The sequence below is a fragment of the Plectropomus leopardus genome, chromosome 3 (assembly GCF_008729295.1).
Source record: "Plectropomus leopardus isolate mb chromosome 3, YSFRI_Pleo_2.0, whole genome shotgun sequence".
Taxonomy (NCBI): Eukaryota; Metazoa; Chordata; class Actinopteri; order Perciformes; family Serranidae; genus Plectropomus; species Plectropomus leopardus.
Genome location: NC_056465.1, coordinates 24,579,020 through 24,600,549, shown reverse-complemented (window position 1 = coordinate 24,600,549; position 21,530 = coordinate 24,579,020). Strand labels below are relative to the sequence as shown.

The 21,530-nt window shown below is 39.4% G+C and overlaps 2 protein-coding genes across 5 annotated transcripts in view; both read right to left on the bottom strand.

Annotated features, from left to right (window-relative positions):
- The window catches only part of tle5 (TLE family member 5, transcriptional modulator), a 53,720-nt gene extending 46,629 nt beyond the window's left edge, over positions 1 to 7,091 (bottom strand). The window contains exon 1 of one of the 2 annotated variants that reach the window (XM_042481352.1): positions 6,196 to 7,091. In XM_042481352.1, the coding sequence (XP_042337286.1) occupies positions 6,196 to 6,222 (27 nt within the window). In that variant the 5' untranslated portion in view covers positions 6,223 to 7,091. The remainder of the gene's footprint in view (positions 1 to 6,195) is intronic. The other variant, XM_042481346.1, reaches the window with a different exon arrangement.
- A 2,189-nt stretch (positions 7,092 to 9,280) lies between these two features.
- The window catches only part of LOC121938034 (guanine nucleotide-binding protein G(q) subunit alpha-like), a 45,986-nt gene continuing 33,736 nt past the window's right edge, over positions 9,281 to 21,530 (bottom strand). For all 3 annotated transcript variants that reach the window (XM_042481324.1, XM_042481331.1, XM_042481337.1), the window contains exons 5-7: positions 18,936 to 19,065; positions 15,036 to 15,189; positions 9,281 to 13,782 (exon numbers count right to left, since the gene is read on the bottom strand). In XM_042481324.1, coding sequence (XP_042337258.1) covers positions 13,592 to 13,782; positions 15,036 to 15,189; positions 18,936 to 19,065 — 475 coding nt within the window. In that variant the 3' untranslated portion in view covers positions 9,281 to 13,591. The remainder of the gene's footprint in view (positions 13,783 to 15,035; positions 15,190 to 18,935; positions 19,066 to 21,530) is intronic.

The following is a 21,530-nucleotide window of genomic DNA, read 5'->3' as shown; positions in this document are numbered from 1 at the left end:
ATTGGATTAGAAAAATAACCTCCTATCAGACAGGCAGGCAGACAGGAGTGAAGTGGCCCAGCTGCTCTCACCTTGCAGAAGGTGACTGAATTCTCACCCCATCAGGAGGTGACTGCTTCACCACCTCACCCACAGGACAGAAGGTGGTGAAAACAGGGCTCTAAAGTGACATCTCGTCCCAGTAATTCACTGAAATTAAGTGCAGGTAAATATTATCAACACAAAAGGTTTCCTCCTTTAGGGCACAAGGTGAAGACCCACTGGAACAGCACAAATCACATGACTTCAGCTCCGCCACTTCTTATTCATTCATGTGGGCATGTCAACTAGTCTGTGGCTTACTTGTTAACACACCCAACCGACGTCAGAGAACAAAGCTCCAATGAAAGTCCAGTGCTGTGTTGCCTTATGTCGCCATGTCTCGACCAAAAACTTGCATAGGATCACACCAAACCGACGACCAACACGAATGTCCTGCACCTGCTTGAGAGGAAATACCCCTCTACACGAGCAGACGGCAGTCATCCGTATTCATCATTCAAAACTGGGAAACCAGAAGACCGTCATAACGCTGGTTAGCCAATTAGCACATTAACAACACAATATTGAAAGAACAAAGCATATTTACCATACAGCAGTAAACAACACAAACCAACAGGAAATGTTAATACTAAAGAGCTCACTGGCAGAAGGAAAGCAATCTTACCTCATGAAAGAAGTTTATTTTGACCTCACTCCCTCGTAACTTTACCCTGTGTTTACATTTGTCACTAACAGTTTTCTTCTCACACGCTGAGCTGAACAGACAATCAGAGTGATTCAATTTACCGACAGGCTGCACGGCCGCCGATTCAACGTGCCGAATCAGCGGGAAAAAAAGGTGATGAGGGTTGACGCGGGCCAACAGTGCAGGACACAGCGTGACAAAGAGGGCCACAGACACTCGCTGACGGGCCAACATGGGCGAACAGCCAACCATCAGCTCGGTGTGTCACATCCTGAAGAAAGCATTGTATAAATGAGCAACCTACAACTCTCTCCAATAATGTACTTTTAATCAAAAGAGCGATCCAACAATCTATAATGACGGCATTTATCCACATGCCATGAATAGACTAATTCATCAGCTACCGACCATTTATTCTAAGTGTAAGGAACTAAGACATATATTCAACAGATTTGTTTTTTCCCGCCAGGTTACAAATTATTTTAAGTTGTTCCAGCTTTTTCATTTTTACAGTGTACCTGGTGATGACTTCACTTCCTTTTCCACTTACTAAAACTATTTTTTCTTCAAAGCCCTACAAAGCTTCTGGGTGAATTTGCCCTTTATTCACCGGATATTCAACAATGCTTTGGGGAGGCAATTGCGAATACTGTCATGCTCAACAATAAGGACTAAAATGCCATGTTGGTGCAAGTACATCTAGCAACTCAAAGAATTAAAAACAGTTTTTCCCAGAGCTGATAACGGCTACTTTTTAAATAAAAAAGTAGCTAAGGAGTGAGCCATCTTGCCTCCTTCTCATTTCTGAGGAGAGTTGCACCTGTGCTGTACCGATTAGGCACTCGCATGAAAACGACGGTGGATAAAGTCAAACTTTATGAGCTGAGGGCGGAGCAAGAATTTCAGTTATCCTGGAAAGAGGAGTTTAGTTGGGTGGCCTTAAGGAATGTCTGTGAGCGTCAAATGAATCCATCTCTGGGAGAGTGGGGGGGATCGTCCTAACACTTTTGATATGCAACAATGTATGTTTGTATCTATGACACACTGTGTCCTTGTTTTGATTAATTTACTTGCAAAAAATTACACATGACAACAGACTTAAGTCTTTGTTCTTATTTGATAATTGCTGGTAAATGAAATAATTTGTAAAAGTAAAAGTAAAAATGGACTTTGGGCACCAAAAAAAGGAGATAGCTACTTTTTACTTTATAAAAAATATACTCTATAACTGCTAATATGAAATGGTCACAGTTGAGTTGCTGCTCAGAGGTATGAAAAGTGCAAAATAGAGTCCCTGAAAATGTTTGTATTCCAACTGGGTTTCCCCTTTTTTTAAATCTAAAAAGTAGCCATGATAAGATTTTATTTAATATAGTGACATATATTTGATTGGGGATATGTTTACAGAGAATAAAGTCAAAGCTGCAGTGGGTTGTTTTTTTTTTTTTTTTGCAGAAAAAAAACACATCCTTTTAGATCATCAGTTTCAGAACACTTTGGTTGAACTCTGTGGGACGCACAGCTTATACAGGATTTCACTCATCTGACAAGCCGGGCCAGAGGTTCCCAAATCCTCACATCCTGCTCCCTAGTCTGAGAACACACATCAGCAGCAGCACCACAATCGGGCTGCCACACAGACTGACTGCCAAAGGGCAAACCCATTCATGTCACAAAAGACATTCAGGTTCTAGCTTCAGCAAACAACTCTTCCACTTTAAGCGGTAAAAGAATTCATGTTGGCGACAAGTTACCAGGGAGAAGCAGAGGGCACCGTCCCTGGCAACATAACAGTCATCTTGTGGTTGTGTTTACCTGAGCCAGACTGACACAAACGCCTTTTTGTTCGATTTGCCCTTGCTGGGGCGAGGTGAAATGGCAGCCAAAACTAGAAGAATACAGGTAAGCCACCTTTTCTGGTTTTAAGGCAGGTTTCTTGCCCTCATTTTTAATTTGAACCTGGATCCCATATAGTCATGTGAACACAACTCTGATACAGATTGGCTGGGTAGAGTCAGGTATCGATTCATTTACAAATCAATTGTAATGTGCCCAGAGGCACTAAATCTATTCCAGTTTTCTTGAAAAACTCACCACAGACAGTCCGAAGCTTCCTCTCTCCAAATATAATTGCATAGTTTAGTACATAATGAAATACATCTCTCTAATTTGTCTGTTCTCCAGTTCCGCATTTCCATGACCACACATGCTTCTAAACAATTCGGACATGTGCATTGGTCACAGCACTTATCACAGTTGGTGTAAGGCTCGCTCTCGACTCCACCTTTGCTGACTGCATGCACCTAGCTTTGTGCATGCTATTTGGCCAAATATCTCTCTATCTAACCACCTATCTCTGTCATATCAATCTTTGTTCTCAAAAGCATCACAAAGTTTGTTTTCAATGACACCAACATTGCGCCTGTGCCCCTCTTTCATACTGTTTAGCCAGCAAGCATGTGTGAAGCTAGGTGCATGTAAACAGTGAGGGTGGAGTCGGGAGCGAGTATTTCACCAGGTGTGGTGAGTGCTGCGGCAAATGCCAGTCTGTTCTCATTCCAAACTCATAAAATAGCGGCGTTTGTCAGTGCTTTTGGCGTAAGAGTGCGAGGTCAATTGGCACTATTCGTGTGCACATGAAACGCCGCAGGAGACCATCAGGTGAGAATGCGGCCAGAAATAACCAGTGGCGGTGTTATTATATGCTGGCGGACTGCACCTGCCACATCTGCCAGACGCACACACAGGCAGCGTCACTTGCAGACGTGCCTGAATGGAACCTGTCGCATTCACACGAAACACGGCAGGGCGGCATGTGATTTTTTTTTTTTTTTTAACACCTATCCATGTGCTTTATTCCCCTAAACCTCACCATCCATGACTTTGTCGCCTAAACCCAACCATCCGTCCAAGCAGTTTGTTGACGTCCTGGCATTGGTTTCCATGTGCTGTTGTTGCCTAAACATAACCACGTGCACTATAATCCCACCATGTGCATTCATTGACATCCCAGGAGGATACCTTAAACACGATATTTTGACGCAGAGGTCCATTGAAAAGCTGCAATATGTGACAACTGGGGATGAGAAAATGTTGCAAATGTCCAAATTGGGTAGATGCATGTGAGAACAAACTGTTTACTTTGGGGAAAAAAATGTTATTTAACTTGTTAACTATAAATGCTTCACACTGTCCATGATGAGTTTTTTGAGAATACTGGGACAGATTAAGTGCCTCTATTCCAACTGATTTATCAGTGAGCCGATACCCAACTCTGTATCCAGTCAATCTGTATCAGAGTCTGGTTCACACAGCAAGATCCAAACCAACACTTTAAAAAACATTGTTTTTAAAATTGGGACCTTGGTTGAAAGCAGCACTCACACAACTTGGTATTTCTACAGTGACAAGAAACACAGTTCTGCCAGTCAGTTAACATAAACGCTGGACCAATGGGCTGAGCGCCCTCATCACTGATGAATACATGCCCTGGACTGAGTTTCTGTTACCATGGAAACCTGAGATTTAGGGGAATAGAGGAGATGTGCGCTTTTTTTTACAGTCATAAAAACACCCACCTGCACATAATAGTGTACAGTGAATTTTGAGTGGTTCAGTAACCACACCAGGACTGTGACAACACCACTGTATTTTGTCCCCTCTGAGCCATGTTATAACAGGACCACAGCCAAAACCATAAAAATAAATATGTGGTTTTGGCATTGTGGGGAAAGACACTCACATAAGGGTGTGAAAATACTGTGGTTGTGAAATATGACAGCATTCATTGGAGTTGTTTGATTTGGAGGACGTCATCATCTTGAAAAAGTTTTACAGTTAAGATCCCAAATACAAAAGATTTCCTTCCCATCCTGTCTCTATAATCCAAAATCACACATCTTTTGCAGAATTTACCCAAACTAAACACGGCAGTTACAAGAAAACATTGTAATATCCAAGAAAACCCTATTTCTTATCATACCTCTAATTAACTGACGACCAAAAAACAAGTTGCATGCATAAAATCCACACCTAACTATCCTGCTTGGGTCACTTCACTCAAAGAACTTGATTTGTTACTGATATTCAAAAATCCAGTGTTAGGATAGACTGAATTAACAGTTTGCTTATTATTATATTTATATAATAATTATATATTTCACATTTATAAGATAAAGTTTTTGTAGAAATTGCCCTCACATACTTTACTTTCAAAAAATACAATCTAAATATATACTGTATCTTAAAACAATATCTAACGTATAAAGTATGTAATTAAAAAAATGTATTGAAACTATTAACTTATTAAAATCATACAGCTTTAATATAAAACTAATTAGGTAAACCCCCATGTGTGTTTATATTTGTCTATTTTATTTTATATTTACCACTAAATGCATTGTTTTCCAAACTGTTAGTAAAAAGTTAAATATATATGTGTGTGTGTGTGTGTGTGTGTGTGTGTGTGTGTGAAAAAATAACTAACCTGCCTGGGTATATCAGTTTACTGTGTAGCAAAGATTCTGGGCAAATGTCAAATTAAAAGCCACTTTCTGAGTGTCTTGAATGTGGAGCATTATGTAAATTCCTTGTTTGTTGCTTTCCTTCCCAAACACCATCAACTGGGTGACCTGCGTTTATATTTTTTTCTTACCATTTACTGTGCAATAATATTTAGAGGCTGCATTTCTATATTTTTACAGTAAATATACCACACACCATGTGTGTATATTTCAGTCATCCTTTGCAACTATCTATCATGGACTTGCAGTATCTGTGTAAGTAAAAAGTATATAGTGTATAGATTTTATTTTTAACTCGTTTGTATTTTGTAATATTACGTCCTTTTTGCTTGCACTCAAATCACTTTTTTTTTTTTTGCATTTTTCTTTTTCTGACTCTAGAGCTGCTGTAATGCCTGACTTCCCCCAGTGTGGAATTAATAAAATCTTATTTTATATAATATTATACACCTTTCATAGGTTTATGGCTTTAACAGTTTATGGCTTTATGAGTGTTTAATGCCTTTTACAAAATGATTGTGACAAAACATACTAGTCTTAAAAATGAATCATTGTCTCTGTGTGTCATTTGGGCTACAGCCACCACTAACGGGTGTAAAAAATCATATGGTTGCGAAATATGACTGCATTTGTTACTGGTGTTTGATTTGCCTTCATCTGGAAAAAGTTTCATAGTTTAAATCCAAAGAGGGGGAAAAAAAGATTTCCTTCACATCGAATCTCTATAATCCCAAATCACACATCTTCTGCAGAATTTACCCAAGCTAAACACTGCAGTTGTAAAACAACTTTACTAAAATGCAAGAAATATGCAATACTTCTTATTTAATGAGTGCCAAAAACAAGTTGCATGCATAATTTCCCCTACCTAACTAACCTGCCTGGGTATATCAGTTTCCTGTAGAGCAAAAATTCTGGACAAATATCAAATTAAAAGCCACTTACTGAGTGTCTTGATTGTGGAAACATCATGTCAATTCCTTGTTTGTTGCTTTCCTTCCCAAACACGATCAACTGAGTGCTCTGTGTTTATATTTTTCCTTGCGTTGGTCCTTTGTCCAAAGCTAGCCCTGCCTTACACCGGAGCTGTCCAGCGTTAGCAGGATGACTAGCTAACGGTAGCTAGCGACCCCCCCTAAAAAAAAAATTTAAGCCGAATATAAGTGATGCACTTCGCGAGGTAAAAGAGTCGCTGTCTTGTCTGGGTGATGCAAGACCATTCAGCTGTACCTGTCCCGACCCCGTATTTACTGTGTGTGTGAACAGGAAACCACCATCGGTGCTAAGCTAGCTAATTCTTCAAAAGCTGTCAGTCAAAATGATCCATCGTTGTTCCAGCGCGAGCCTTCCGCTTTAACGCACGAGCGGCAGCGAAGCGACCTCAACGCATGTAAATTAAAAACACACAGCGGTGCTTGGGTTTAGCTAGCGAGGAGCAGAGAGGGACGCGATGGTTTCCTCCTCGCCTTGTGGTGGTCCTTTAACAGTTGCTTCAGCCAGCTGCGACTACACTGATGAAAAGTAAGAGGAGAGGCGAAAAAAAAACGGTGTAATTCTCAGAAATAACAAAATGTCTGCGGGTTCGTTTAAGTTCGTGTCGTCCAACGGCTACAAACAAGTCGCGCACGGCAGAGGAAAATCTGTGTTGTCGCTCAGATGGCAACTTCAGATTAAAATGACCCCCAGGCTGGAGTTAAACTCTGAACGTTTATCCGAGGAGTCGTGGAGAAACAGAGTGGATTTGTCAGCAGCGGTGAAGCTGGAAAGTCAGTCCATTCCTGGAGCTGGTGGGAAGGCGCGACGCTGCCGAGCTCACCGCCCCACACAGAAACACAGCGGGTAGACGAGCGGTGAGCGCCGCGGTGCCGCGCAGATCTACACGCCGCAGATCTACCTCATCACGAGCCGGCTGATGTCTGAGTAACGAGCGCCTCACGTGGACAGGTCATCGACACAGACACAGTGATGATGTGTCTTTATCGGTGCACCGGCTGACAGCATGCAGGGGGGCCAAGCCGGTAAAGTTATGCCAGCATTAACAATAATGTTTATGATAGCATTAAATGTCTCTCAGAAAATGATTTTGACAAAACATGCTGGGCTTTAAAATCATTTAAAATCTTCGACAAGAAAAAAAAGGAATGGAAAATATTATTTTTTTGTCCTTGGGGCCATAATAACAAAAATCATTTTAAAACAAAATCTTAACATACCTTAATTTTTAAAATAACAATAATAATATTTTGTGTTTAAATAATAATGTAAAACTATTTTATTTTGGGTATGTGGGTGTATGCATATATGTTTAATTAATTAGAGTTAAGGTTTAAATTAATAAGGAAGCGGTTGATTAAAATTCAGTGGCTTGTGGAGAAGAGGTGGGATTAAATAAATTTGTACTTCTCACTCAAATGTGTTAACCAAGTCATCATGTGTTTGGCCATTTCTTTTGCTTTATGTTTTTATTGTCTGTAACTTTATTTGTGTGTCTGCTTGTTTGTATAATCATTTCGCTATCTTCTTTTATATGTTTGAAATAAATAAAAAATCAAAATTACAAATCATTTACTGTTACAATGCTTATAATATGTTAGTATGCCAGCATATATATTATATATTTGTGACCTTGGAATTATTATTACCAGTACTAATATTATTTACATGCATATTTATCATTACAGTACTTTGAAAACATCTCAGAACTGATGAAAAAATCATACTGATATAATTTCTTTTACCAAATATATAATGGACTAATATTAAACATATGGTGTTAACAACAGTAAATATTTATCCTTATTTATTTCACACATACACACAAAAATCATCTTAACATCACTACTTTTACCATAAAAGGCCAATTCAACTGTTTGGTAAGACATGGTTTTAAACAGTAAAACAAATATTTGTAAGTAGGATTTTTTTTTACTGTTTAAAATCATGTTGCTATATGTATTTGACAGTCAGTTGTTATCTCAAAAAGGCAAGATCTGAGGTTTATTAGAAGTAAACAGACATGCCTCCTCAAAGTACATTTAAACCCACTGAACTAATGCAGACCGGTTCCTGAAGTGAGGTTTTCACCTGCTGTGTGATTAATTATAGTCCCGTGCAACTTCTATTTATGTGGAATATACAGTATATAGATAGAAGTCCCTTGCATGTCTGCACTGAAATTAATAGAAATCCCTACAGTTTTATTGCTTATTTCAAGGTATGTTCTACAATTTTTTGAAGAAACAGTAGTCCCATGTGCCTAAAGACAAACAAATGGCTGCGTTTTAGAAACTACAGGAAGAACAGTCAAATATTCGGTATCAGCTAATTCATATTAGGTTCAAGATCAAAGATATGCACTTAGGTATGCAGTGTAAAAAAAAATCTCATACAGAAAATATTTACAAAGCACAATTTTAGCATTTTCTTACTGTTTTCCATGTGTGTGTGTGTGTGTGTGTGTGTTTTTAATATTAAGGGATGACCTGTAAAATTCTGGCAGTTATTCAATAAGTATACACACCTTCTAGTAATTTTTCAAAAACATGAGGAGGCAATAAGCATCTGGAGAATAAATTACCTCAAATTAGCAAGAATTAGAAAAAAGTAAATGAAAAGTACCTGAATTAAAGAAAGTCAAGAACAAACATGAAAATTACCAAAAAAAAATGAAAACAAAAAAAGAACAGCTGAAAGACAAACAAGAAAATGACTTTGAAAAGGTGCTTAGAATTAATTATAATTTGTAATATAATTTTAAACATAATTTTAACTATCATTTTTCCCTAGTTTTTTGTAAATTAAATCGAATTTCTCTTAATTGGCAGGACATCTCTTGCTAAGTTGCTCACTGCCTTTTTCCCCCACGTTTTAAATAAAACCAAGTTACTCAGGTACCAAAGGTTTAAGCACTCGTAAAAGGTTTTCTGAACGCAGCACAAGAAAAGTGACGTCAATCCAGGTTTTGAAGCATGAAACACAATACATGAGAAAAAATGTCCACTTCTAAAGGAAACGTACGAGGATGCAATAAGAGAGTATAGGAACATATTTTATTCCAATTTAAAACATTTAAAGGAGAAGGCTATGAAAATCATTTTCATGTTTGAATGAGGTTCAGGCAACAGTGGTTGAAATGAAACATACAAAAGAGAAATATGGCTAAAATACTGTAAATCAATAACCATTAGGACCCTTTTCATGAGGGCGTTGCATGAATACAGTATCTCACCCACCCACTCCCTCCCCAACCTGACAAACACATGCAATTAAAATGACATTTATCTTAAAAACAGCAGTTCATCATTAATCTTAAATATAGAATAAAATTGTCCTTTTTTTTAGTTAATTAATCACATACGTAAGTGTTTATTTGTTTTAAAAACTGGACCATGAAATTCACAGGCCCTCTGATTTTTCACAACATTGGCACTTGTTAAGAGTCTGGCTTTACAAAGAAAGGGGATTGGCACACTCATTGTACATAATTTACATTTGGTATACTTAAAAAAAAAAAGAAGAAGAAAAAAAAAAATCAAACAAAAATACATTACTTTCAATTTGTACACCACTACACAAAGTTTATTTTTAACTGTTTTAAAAAAGTCTGTCATCTTAAGTGGTCCTAAATACACGTGTTAAGGTGTGTCAACCTTACAAAAGAAACAAAAGATGCAAAGATAGCTTTTAATATCACTGCATGTCCATCCCTCTAATCAGAATGGATCTCAAGCATAATAAGCAATAGCCGTCAAAAGTGTACACATACATACACACACGCATACGCGCACACTTCAGAGTACCAACGAGCGTGCTTGAACGAACATCTAAGTTGCATGAACGCAGGCCCATTGCAGTGGTGCAGTTTCAGTGCCTTCGACCCAGGGAAAGAATACACAGTCCAATCAAGTACGGGAGAAGAGAGCGGAGAATGGCGGACATGTAAACACACAGCAGTCACTAACTCAAGATCATAACCACCAAAATATTATAATGACCGTTTCAGTACCTTCACTTGGCAAGTCTTTCAATAAATACATTAATACTGAGGCTTAACACACAAGCTTCATTTAGGAAAAAGACACCATAATGGAAAATTGATCTAAAAACTACAGAGCTCTGGGTCGGGTTACGACAAATTGTGAATTTTTCCATATCTTTTCTGTGGCTGACTGATTTTGTTTGGCACATTGCTTTGTACTGGATTGTCGTACAAACCTCCACAATGCAGAATAAAGCAGATACAGTACAAATCAACGCAAAGAGTTTTTAACACATGACCCAGCCCTGCTCCTGGCTCTTATCACTGGTAGTGTAACCATGTGACCTTTTCTGTGCTGGTCCTGCGGCTGTGAGGGGCTAACCACACAAGAAAATCAATACAACAAACAAAATGTCACACTGCGCTGACTTGCGTCACCAACAACATGAACTTCTGTAAGAGATTGAGTTTAAAAAGCATCACCTAATATACACGGGAAAAAACTGGTCAAGAAAAGGCCTTTAAATGTTGGCTGAAGCACCAAAGATTGACTCACTACCAATACGTGCTGGAAACACAATTTATTGGCCGAAATAACTTTCAAAAACCGAGGTTTGCAACACCTCCAATATTGTTTCAACTCATAGAAAATGATGGCACTTAGCATAAATATATCCCTTCTTCTTTAAGAGTTTCAGGATGCACGAAGGCTAAATGGAGATGATGGCTTTATCAACACGAAACTGGGTGCATGTGACTATATTCAAGGTCAAGTAATAGCAGCAGATTATGCTGCTTTTCTGTATTTTTTTTTAATTCAAGCTGGAAATCTTAAGTTAAGATGCACAAAAGGAGTTTGGCAAGATCTGTTATATAATTTTTTTTCTTTTTGATGTTTTATCTGACCCTTTTAACTCTTTCAACGTGCGCAAAAAGGTCAAAATGTCCTGAACATTCCCTTTATTCTGACACCACCACAGCCAAAGCCAACATGGAAACACTACCAATGACAAGATAAGCCGAAAATGCATAACCACATGGTGGAAAAATATTACAAAGCTAAGAAGATCATCACATAACTGATAAGAATGTAAGGATAGTTAGATTAGAGACCGAAAATGTGCTATTGCACCTTGGGAAACTCCACTTCTTTTGACGTTAGCCATTCTCCTCCTCTAAAAGGCAAAAAGATGGTGAACAAAGAGCCAAACAGCCACCAGACTTCCCTCGGGAATATCGTGTAGGCATCTGTGGACTGCTGCATTCCTCCCTCACTGAACCTGCGGCCATCACCCTCAACGGGATGTCAACACACTCTTGATTCATAGCCCCCCCACCCCAACACTCGTTAATTAATTGCACCTTTTGCTCTATGCCATCCATAGAGTCCTTTCATTTCTACCAAAGCTGCTAGTAGTAGCCCTTGTGATGAAAAAGTTATGAAAACTTACCTGAATTACATTGTGAAGACAAAAATAGCCATCTATCAACGCTCAGCTTAATGGAATATTTAAACAACTATCAGGCAAGAGACACGATATGGGATTGGTACCAATAGCCAACACATATCCTTAAAAATTACAAAAAAAAATGCAAGCATCCTTTAACAGTAAATATTCAACCACTAAGTTTTTTGTCTGTTTTCATTTTCCTATTTGCATAAAGCACAACCCTGACATGGAAACAGTGTTTTTTTTTTCCATTGTCAAGCATTTCAAAACAGAACTGCAACAACTAAATATATGAAGTATCATTAGAAAGATAGAACACTTGTCCATAAAATAGTTTTGATATTTTACAGCAGTATAAAATCTCCTCCTGTCTCCTCGGTTGGAAAAACGTAGAGCTGAAACTACGGAGGAAGTCTCATTTACTGTATCAACAACACGCAGATCTGATTGATAAATTAGACATACAAAAAAGAACTATTTACTCTTTTGCTATCCGTTACAGTTTATCAAACGTTGGCCGAATAATATGGCAAAGTAAGGTGGATTACGGAGAGAAGCCATATGGATGATCAAGACCAACTTGTGACTTATTAAGCGAACTGGCAGCGCAAAAACGTTATTTCATCTACGACTGACTATTGCACTGTACTAATCTGGTATCATCATCTGTGCACAGGACGATTATTCTCACCATCGAGGGGAACAAAGAAATCACAGTACTAATACACGTGTGATTCAGACAACAGTCGACATAAAAATGCCACACAAAGTGAGTAGTTATGTCATCAACATCTGAATGATCCACTTAATTAATTAAGCACTTAATTTTGGCAATTTCCAAAGTTGTTTTGCTAGTATCTGAACCACTTAAGGGATGAACAGGATCCTGGCAATGTAATTACATTTACAGAAACAAAAGTAGGTGGAATTAATTTGGCCATGTGACACAAAATGACAGGGGAGTTGGTATACAGTATGTAAATACTGGTAGTCTTGTCTTTTAATTTTGTTTTAATAATGTATGCTAACACTTTAAAATGAGGGGCAGTGTAAAACGAAACATTCCTTTGAGTAGTCATCTTCAATTTAATTTTAATCGGAGAACAGCAGTAATAATATAACCAAGAAGTTAACATAGCTGCGAATATTTAGTCTGCAGAGAGTCACCTCTATGTAGCCCTCACTGTGTGTGAGCAGCATGAAAACTTTATTTACATTCAACAGAGCTTCTGTGCTCTGATTTGGGGCAGGGTTAACAAAATAAAATACAAAATTCAAGACTCAAGTGGGACCAAGTACCTCACTGCACCCCAGCACTGCCTGATACTATATTCCTATCATCATAATTAGTTACCCTTTGCAGAGGAGCGGAGTCCAGCTTGGCCTTGTGTCCTGTTGTAGTGTGTAGCATGCATGGGTTAAATAAGAAGAAGGGGAGAGAGCCCTTTGTCCATAAAAGCTTACCCAGAGAAGGCCCTCTACCCACCTCGAACACACAAACACTGGTGATAATGTAGTGTAAAGAAAGAAAAAAAAGTGAGCCGCACCGAGAGCCAAGAGGAACCCCGGAGCGGACTAAAAAACCCCAAGAGAGGGGGACAAATGGAGGGAGTGTTATATTTGTGTTTGTACAAGAGGAGCAATTATTAGAGCCACAAAACAGATAACCTTTTTTTTTTTTTTTTTTAAATGGGCAAACCAACAACCAAAGGGCTAAGTGTAGAGTGGAGACAGAATGTGGATAGTGTTGGTCTGGTAAAGTATGAAGTTTGACTCTTTAAAGCAGCAGTGTGTTTCATGCAGATGTGTGTGTTTCTAAAAGTGGACTCTGCATTGTGTGTGTGTGTGTGTGTGTGGGGGGGGGGGGGCTGCAGGTCTCTCTCCCTCTCCCTCTGTGTTTCCGTTTCTCTTTTCACACCAGGTTGTATTCTTTGAGGTTGAGCTGCAGGATGGTGTCTTTGACGGCGGCAAAGACGAAGCGGATGTTCTCCGTGTCGGTGGCACATGTGAAATGGGAGTAGATGATCTTGTCACTGTCTGGGTTCAAGTCCACAAACATCTTCAAGATGAACTCACGGCCCGCTTGGGCGTCCCGCTGGGGACCTGGGAGACAAACAGATTATTTTTTAGGTTGTACTCAGCATCAAAGTGGTATATTTTTAAAGGAAATGTTGCAATATTTTAACCTGGACCCTATTTTCCCATGTTTTTTTTTTTTTTTTTTTTTTGTCTAAGTGACTAATGGAGGCATCATTTTTTAAAAATGATCCAGTATTGATAGAGACTGTAGAAAAAGCAGTGGTGAAACAGGCTGGAATGTAACCACCTAGGGCAGGCATGTCAAACTGGTCCACAGGGGGGCCGGGGTGGGTGACGGTTTTGTTTCCAACCAAGTAGCAGCACACCAGACTTGACTCATTTAATCAACTGATCTCCGTCTTCAGACAGTTGATTGGTCAAACTGTGTGCTCTTGGTTGGTTGGCACAAAAACCTGCAGCCACACCGGCCCCCCTGTGGACCAGTTTGTCAGACACTTCTAATGACAATCTGAGCTGATCTGTGGCATAAACAAGCATTTTTAGTGGACGGAAATTGACGGTCCACAATTGCCCACAGGAATTACACTGCAGCCTGCAGCAGACTCTTAATACTGGACCAATATTGTTCAAAAATGACATTCTAAAATTGTTGGATCCATTAGTTACTTAGGGTCCAGGTTGAAAAATACTTAAGTTTCCCTTTAACTTTTATTGTTCTCTTTTACCATTTTATCAGTTTTTCATTTCAGCATTCCTCAGTGTGGGTTAAAATATAAGCATCCTTTACAGTTAAATAGAAAACAACTGATAAGGAGGACAAAAAAATCCCTTCTGAATGAAACGTTTCCATTCTGTGATTTTTGTCAGTTTGCATTGTAGTACAGCCTTATAACCAGGTGGTGTCACTACAGAATCAAAAATATAAGTGAAAGGTTTCTGTGTGGATGAAGTTATAGATCAAAGGTGAAAGAAAATCTGTTAGGATACTAATGAGCCAGTTTGATGTTTATAACAGTAAACAGCCTTTAAAAACTGTTAATTACTGGCTAAAAGTAGACTGAAAATAACTAAACGATGACAGTATTACTGACAGAGCTTGATCTATGGCTCAACTTCTCACCTGCATGTTTAATTCATTAAATGAATCCTGGAATTGGATTCACTGCTGAGGCTCAGCTAACAGCATTGTATTACACTTCACAACCTTTCGGATGGAAAGACTTTATAAAATGCGTGTTGTAGTTGAGATGTCACTGAAAGTAAAAGGTCAGACAGATTAAAAAACAAAAAAACAAAAAAAAAAAAAAACAACCTACCGTCAAACTCTGGGAAGTAGTCGACCAGGTGAGAATACATGATCTTCTCCTCCAGCAGGTCCTTCTTGTTGAGGAAGAGGATGACGGAGGAGTTTTGGAACCAAGGATATGTGATGATGGTCCTGAACAGAGCTTTACTCTCCTCCATACGATTCTAACAAGAGGAAGTGAAAGAGTGGGGAAATGGAAATAAGGTTAGGTATGTATTCAGAAAACAAAACTTTTTAGTTGTTTTGTGCTTGATTCTTACTCTACACAGTAAATGCAATAAATAAACTGATTTTATTCCAGACTCTCACTTAATGGTTTCCCAGTGTCCCAAGAAAAAAATGATCACGGATGATAAATATAAAGATATATTTTAGGACTTCACTGATGTTAGGTTTACCTTGTTTAAAAAAAAAATACAACTGAGGTTAAACCATAACATTAATCCAAAACTGTCAATGTAGAATTGAGAGAGAGTACACAGTTCATGAGTGTGTGTACCCTGTCTCTCTCTCTCTCTCTCTCTCACACACACACACACACACACACACACACACACACACACACACACACACACAGAGCAAGAATATGAACTGCAACACTGACATCTGAAAGCAGTGTACCTGTCGCATCTGTCAGGTAGTTACAATGGCCTTCTGCAGGAGTCGGATTTTACACTTTCTAGGGTCACGGGTGACCCAACCGGCCAAACAAAATACGGAAAAGACAAAGTCATAGACGGGGACAAACTACAACCACGCTGTCTGTTGGTCTCTTATTCTCTCATCTGAGCATGCCGGAAAGGTGGTCTTCTCACCTGTGCACACGTGTCCACACACCCAGTGCTCACCCAGACAGAAAGATTTTTATTATTATTATAACTGTGCATTGATTCCAAATATCGGTTATCAGCCTCATTAACTACTAATAATCGGTATCAGCCCTGAAAAACTATTATCGGTCACTATACTTTTTTTGACACAAAACATTAGCTTGCTAACTGTAATGGGCTGTAGCTGGCATCACTTGGACTGCAGCATTTACAGTGAAGACAGTGTATTGTAGCAACAGATGAGAAATAGTCAAGGAACACTTAAGATAGTCAAAACAACCCCCAAAAAATGGCACGAGACTTTCTCTTTTAATTGATCCAGGCACGTTCCAAACATAAGATTGTGTGTATCTAGCAAATCTAGAAAGTGGAGCTGGAGACGTTCTCATAAACATGTCAAACATGTCTCCTCTTCTTCTTTCTTATCTCAGCTCTTTGCCAGCATCACTCTCTCAGTTTAGACTTATCAAGTCATAAGGCGATCCCGAACAGACTTGACCTGACGAAATCAAAGACATTTGAAAACAATCTTGTCAGGCTCCGACTGGTCTGAAGGGTCAAAGTCTCGGCCTCGAGCCTGTCAACACGACCGGATAATCTCTTGAGTCTGTGATGCCTAACCGCTGCCCGGCCTTGTCTTAGCCTTCAACCGCTAAGAAACAGAGCTCATAACAGCATCAAAATGTTCCAGTGGGGCCTAACCACCTGCGACTATGTGTCACATTACCAGAAAATAAAATGAAACCTGCAGAAATGAAAACATATTTCTGCCCTAGTGTGTACAATAAGGCCCTGCACCTGAGCAGGCCCGGTGAAGATAAAGTACAACGTGTGTGTGTGTGTGTGTGTGTGTGTGTGCATTAACAAACTGTTGCCAGGGTGGACAAACATCAGCATTATTTACCACGAAGCTGTAGCGACGTACAGCAGATACAGTGAGTCAAGCTGGCAGCTGTGTCTGGATTATGAAACCCAGCTGTCATATGACCAGGTCAGAGAAAGGGTCTGTTGTCAGGAGCGGAGCAGAGGGCATACAGGGGCTGATCACATTAACTTTATTAGTGATAATTCTATCTGAACAGTCAGAGCTGATGACAGGGACAAAGTAAATTAACATGGAGTAAAGACAAAAGACCTCTTGTCTCTTTGTTACGAGAGACTCATCAACAGGCATGACTGTGCGTACCGTGTCTGTGTGTGTACATGCTGGGGTACACTCAGTTACATAAACCCCTCTGACACATCTATGTCCTCCAATTCAGAGGCATTTTCTATACGAATGTGACAAATGGCAGTTAAATAGAATACATAAATCAGAAAACTGCATTTTTACAACTTGCTGCTTAACTGACAAAAACAGGTACGGTTGCTTTAAACTTGACCTCACTGGTTTTTGACCGCATATGAGAAACGCGAAAAGGTGCCAAATTATGACCTTAGAAAGTTGATAAGGTGAATGTGTTAGCAAACAGTTGCTAAATTACACATCAAGCAGACAGAGATCAACATAAGCATGTATTTGAAGTTGTGTTTCTGGCAACCTGAACAATGTAAGTCTAACATTCACTCTACTTTTAACTCTGTTTTGGTCACCACCAACTCCTGAGAGAAACATCTGGGGCTGTATTCACAAACATTAAAATATAATCCTGTGCACCTTTTCCACCAATATGGAACGGGTTCCGTTTCAGTTCCTGCATCTGATTTTGAAGCATTCAGAGAATTTTGGCCAAAAATACATCGGTCTGGAACCCGAAAAGTAGTATCCTAGCTAAAACAAAAAAACAGCTGATTTTCTGAACCTGAAGTGCGAGTCGTGACAACATCAGTGAGTGTGTCATATTGTTCAGGGTGGAAAAGAGGACGGAGGAGGCAACAATAGAGACACTAAGTGAGGAATCATCAAAAAAAGAACATGCAGTGGGACCATTAATAGTTGGTTTGTTCCTTTTTTGATAAAAATATAAAATGAAATAGCTGCAATGACAGAAAAAAGGTTTGGAGGTAACCAATGCGAAACACTATCTTGCTAGTACTGTTTACTTAAGTTTTGCACAATGCCGCACGTTAAAAAAATTGGTGGAAACGTTGGAAAAAAACAGAGCTAATTTGGTGCAGAATTGGTATCAGAGAGCTCCTAACCTAGCCTAAAACATTTCAAGAAAGGAGTCTGAGGTTTAGGGTGATTTAGGAACATTTTCAGAGCAACTCTGAGCAAAGCGGGGACAGAAATTTCCCCCTTGTGGTTGACCCGGCTGATGGGTATGACATAATCTTTTAACAGATGTGATTGGTTGCCTTTTTATGAGTCTGCAAGTTGTGGACACCCAGTGGAAATGAAATGAACTGTGCCACAACATGAGACTGTGAAACTGTTGACATTATTTGTGTGATCACTGCTGATGGAAAGTTGTGACGACCCCAATTCATCACTGCTGCACTGTCACATTTTCGTGGTGCAAAATATCTGTGATCTCATCTCTAATGAGATAAACCAAAAACATAACCCCTGCACGGTCTAATCTGTAGCGTATCATTAACTCGTCTTTTTGCCATTTTCCCCTCTGATTAATAAACTCCTAAGCCGCTTACAAGTCCTCCTCCCTACTCAGTTTTTCACCTTAGGAGCTTAAAGGCAGAGATGCTTTGTGAATAACTTTGTTCTCGATGAGGATCTTTTTTTAACTGTACAGAGAAATTCTTGGAAAAAGTCATCGTTCTAATAGTTTTATTAGAATTTAATCCCTAGGAGCAACACTTTGTACTAGAAAGCGTGTGAATACGGCCCCTGGATCGTTCATCAGCTCGCTAACTTTGTCTGTTGGCTGTTTGCTGAGCAGGTAGCTTTAGTGTTCAGTTCAACTGAGCTTTTGTACAGAAAACAGCTGCCCGTTGATGCTGGAAATTACGTTGAATGTTTGCACTTTAAGTTTAAATCTCCAGTTCCAGCTGTAGGAGATTCAACAGGCTGTTTAGAAAGCTGATTTTAAAGTGAAAAACCTGCAAGTGTCTTGTGATGAGTGATTGTGTGTGCACTCAACTATTAAGAAATCCGAATGATTTCTGTGACGCAGTCTTACCTCGTTGTCTGACTCCACCAGGACCTGGTCGTACTCACTGAGCGCCACCAGGAACATGATGGAGGTGACGTTCTCAAAGCAGTGGATCCACTTCCTCCTCTCTGACCTCTGACCACCCACGTCCACCATCCTGGTCGGAGCACGATGGGATGAGATGGAGGGCCGCCAAACAGCAAGCACAAGCAATCACATGAATAAGAGGAAATGACAATTAGCTCTAACTCTATCACCCAGAGTCTTTAGATCTTCACTGTAGCATATTAGGGTGAGCATGCATTTTAAATATTATCTGAAATAATTTTATGTTTTTTGTTAATCCCTGAAGCCAGGAGCCAAAGGACCTGTGTCACTTCAAAGACAAGAATAGGATTTTCAAGTGGAAAATGTATCAGCGCAAAGAGGCATTCATCTTGTAAACTGTCTCCTAGATTTTTCTTTTTCATTTACACTAAGCTTTGTATCTCGTGGTGGTCAATCAATACCTGCCACGGCCAGCGTGGTTTGACTATTGTTACTACTTTAACATAACATCTAATGAGTCCAGCGCAGTTCAAGCCAAACACCCCTTTAGCACTGAGAATATAAACAAAAGAAACGTGAACAGAGAATCTGCAGCGTGAATCACGGAGAGGACAGAGCTTCTTTACAGTGGACCAAAATAACTACAAGGAAGTGTATGTGTGCGAACAAACAATGCCATCCTCCTCTCCTTTCTCTGCAAAGCAGATGCAGTAGAGTCCATACAGGGGATGGAAAGTAGTACAAAATATTTGCTTGTTTAGAAGTGCCTAAAAAGGTGCTAAATGTGAAGAGGAGCAACAGATAAAGGTTGGAGGAGTACAAGAGTTGACAGAAGAGATGAGGAAATAAAGTGGTGCTGGAATGAGTCGTAAAACTCGGAAATGACTTAGCATTTTGGCATTCCCGGTTCCCCAATCTCAAAGTCTACAGGCTTTTTTGAATGTCTTTTTGGTTAGATGCCTGAAATAAGGTCTGTGGTAAACAAAAGCTTAAGATACTTTCATGTTTTGTTCTACGACATAAAATACCCCAATCATGAAATCTGAAGCTTTTACAAGTCTTTAAAATAGTGGTTGCTAACAACCAGCTAAATGAAACTACAGTGCGTCATCAAAGATGGCTTTACAGCCTTGTTGTGGTGGTGAACAAAAGTCAGGGAGTACTTGGTTTATTATCTAACATTAGCTCTTTATTTCCAGCAATTGCATTTAAAAATCGTGATGTCTATTTGTGAAGATTATCTTGCTGAACAAAACTTGTAAGTATCAAAAACATTTGTTTGCCAAAGAGCTTATTTTCTGCCATAATCCAAAATGTTTTACGAGGGAACCAGGGCGATGCAAACTTCTGCACTGGCCTACGAAAAACGACATCCCTGCAGCACTCTATTAAAGAATTGGGAAATGAAGACAGAAATATTGAAGAATGCAAGGGTGGGAAACATGGATCGACTCTTGGTTAATATGGTTATAATGTACACATTTTTGTTTGGATGAGTTTTTGTCAAATTGGTAAAACAACCAAGCAAAAGTAAATAATTCTAATTAAATTAGACTGAAGAGCTAAGGTTGTTAGATAAGAAGCTTCTAGCAAAAATCCAAACTGTAATGAATGAATTGAACTGACTGTGCTCATGAGTTAAGTCATCTGAGGTCTCTATTCCAGAGATTTTAGCCAATATTATTCAAAAGCTAAACAGTGAAACTTTGATCACACATCACAAAGGTGAATCCAGTCAGTGATTCTGCCAGAAGGAAGGAGGGCATTGATAAATGGAGTCCTCCAGAAGAAACAGCCTAAAATAAAACTCCTTCACATCAGACGACCTCCTTTTTTCCCCTAGCAAGGATGAGTGACCTACTTAGTACGATAAGCTCTCCTATGTTGGATAAGCCAAGTGAAATGACATTTTCTGTGACTTCAAAAGCCAATTAAAAGAGAAGGAAGCAAGCCTAATGGAGATGTGTGTCTATGAAAGGCTTCCTTGTTGCAGCTACGGCCCTGATAATGGCAAGCAGAGGCAGTTTAATGCTACATGTGCTTGTAACCATACAAGAGTTTGAGGCCGAGGAACTTCTCATCCTGCATCAAGTACGCTTCATGTTTAATTACAGGAATATGACGGCTCGTTCTCATAAATCACTAAACTAAGAAAGCTCAATAATTGTGCTCTTCTTCCAATAAAACCTGACACCTCACATTCATTCCCACTTCATATTCGTATTTTCGGTCTCTTAACACAAAATTGATGTCATTGAGAGCATGTAGTGATTCACCATCAGCAGCGCAGCCAAGCAGAGTAGAGCCTATCGGCAAGCTGCAGCAGGGCTGCTGGGAACCTCTTCAGCACAACCTCATTGCAAGCAGAGTTATTTCTAGCCTTGCCAAGCGTAGGAGGGGGCTGACATGATGGCTTCCTATCGATTCGCACTCTTCTGTAATCGCTCTTGTTCCCTGGGTCCAACTCTATCTCCTCATCTTCTCTCTCTCTCTTTGCAAGAGGAGGAGGAAGGGAAGCTGCTCTACGTATTGGTGGCGGGTCCTAAGACTGTCTCTATGCCAAGTCCTGGAGGC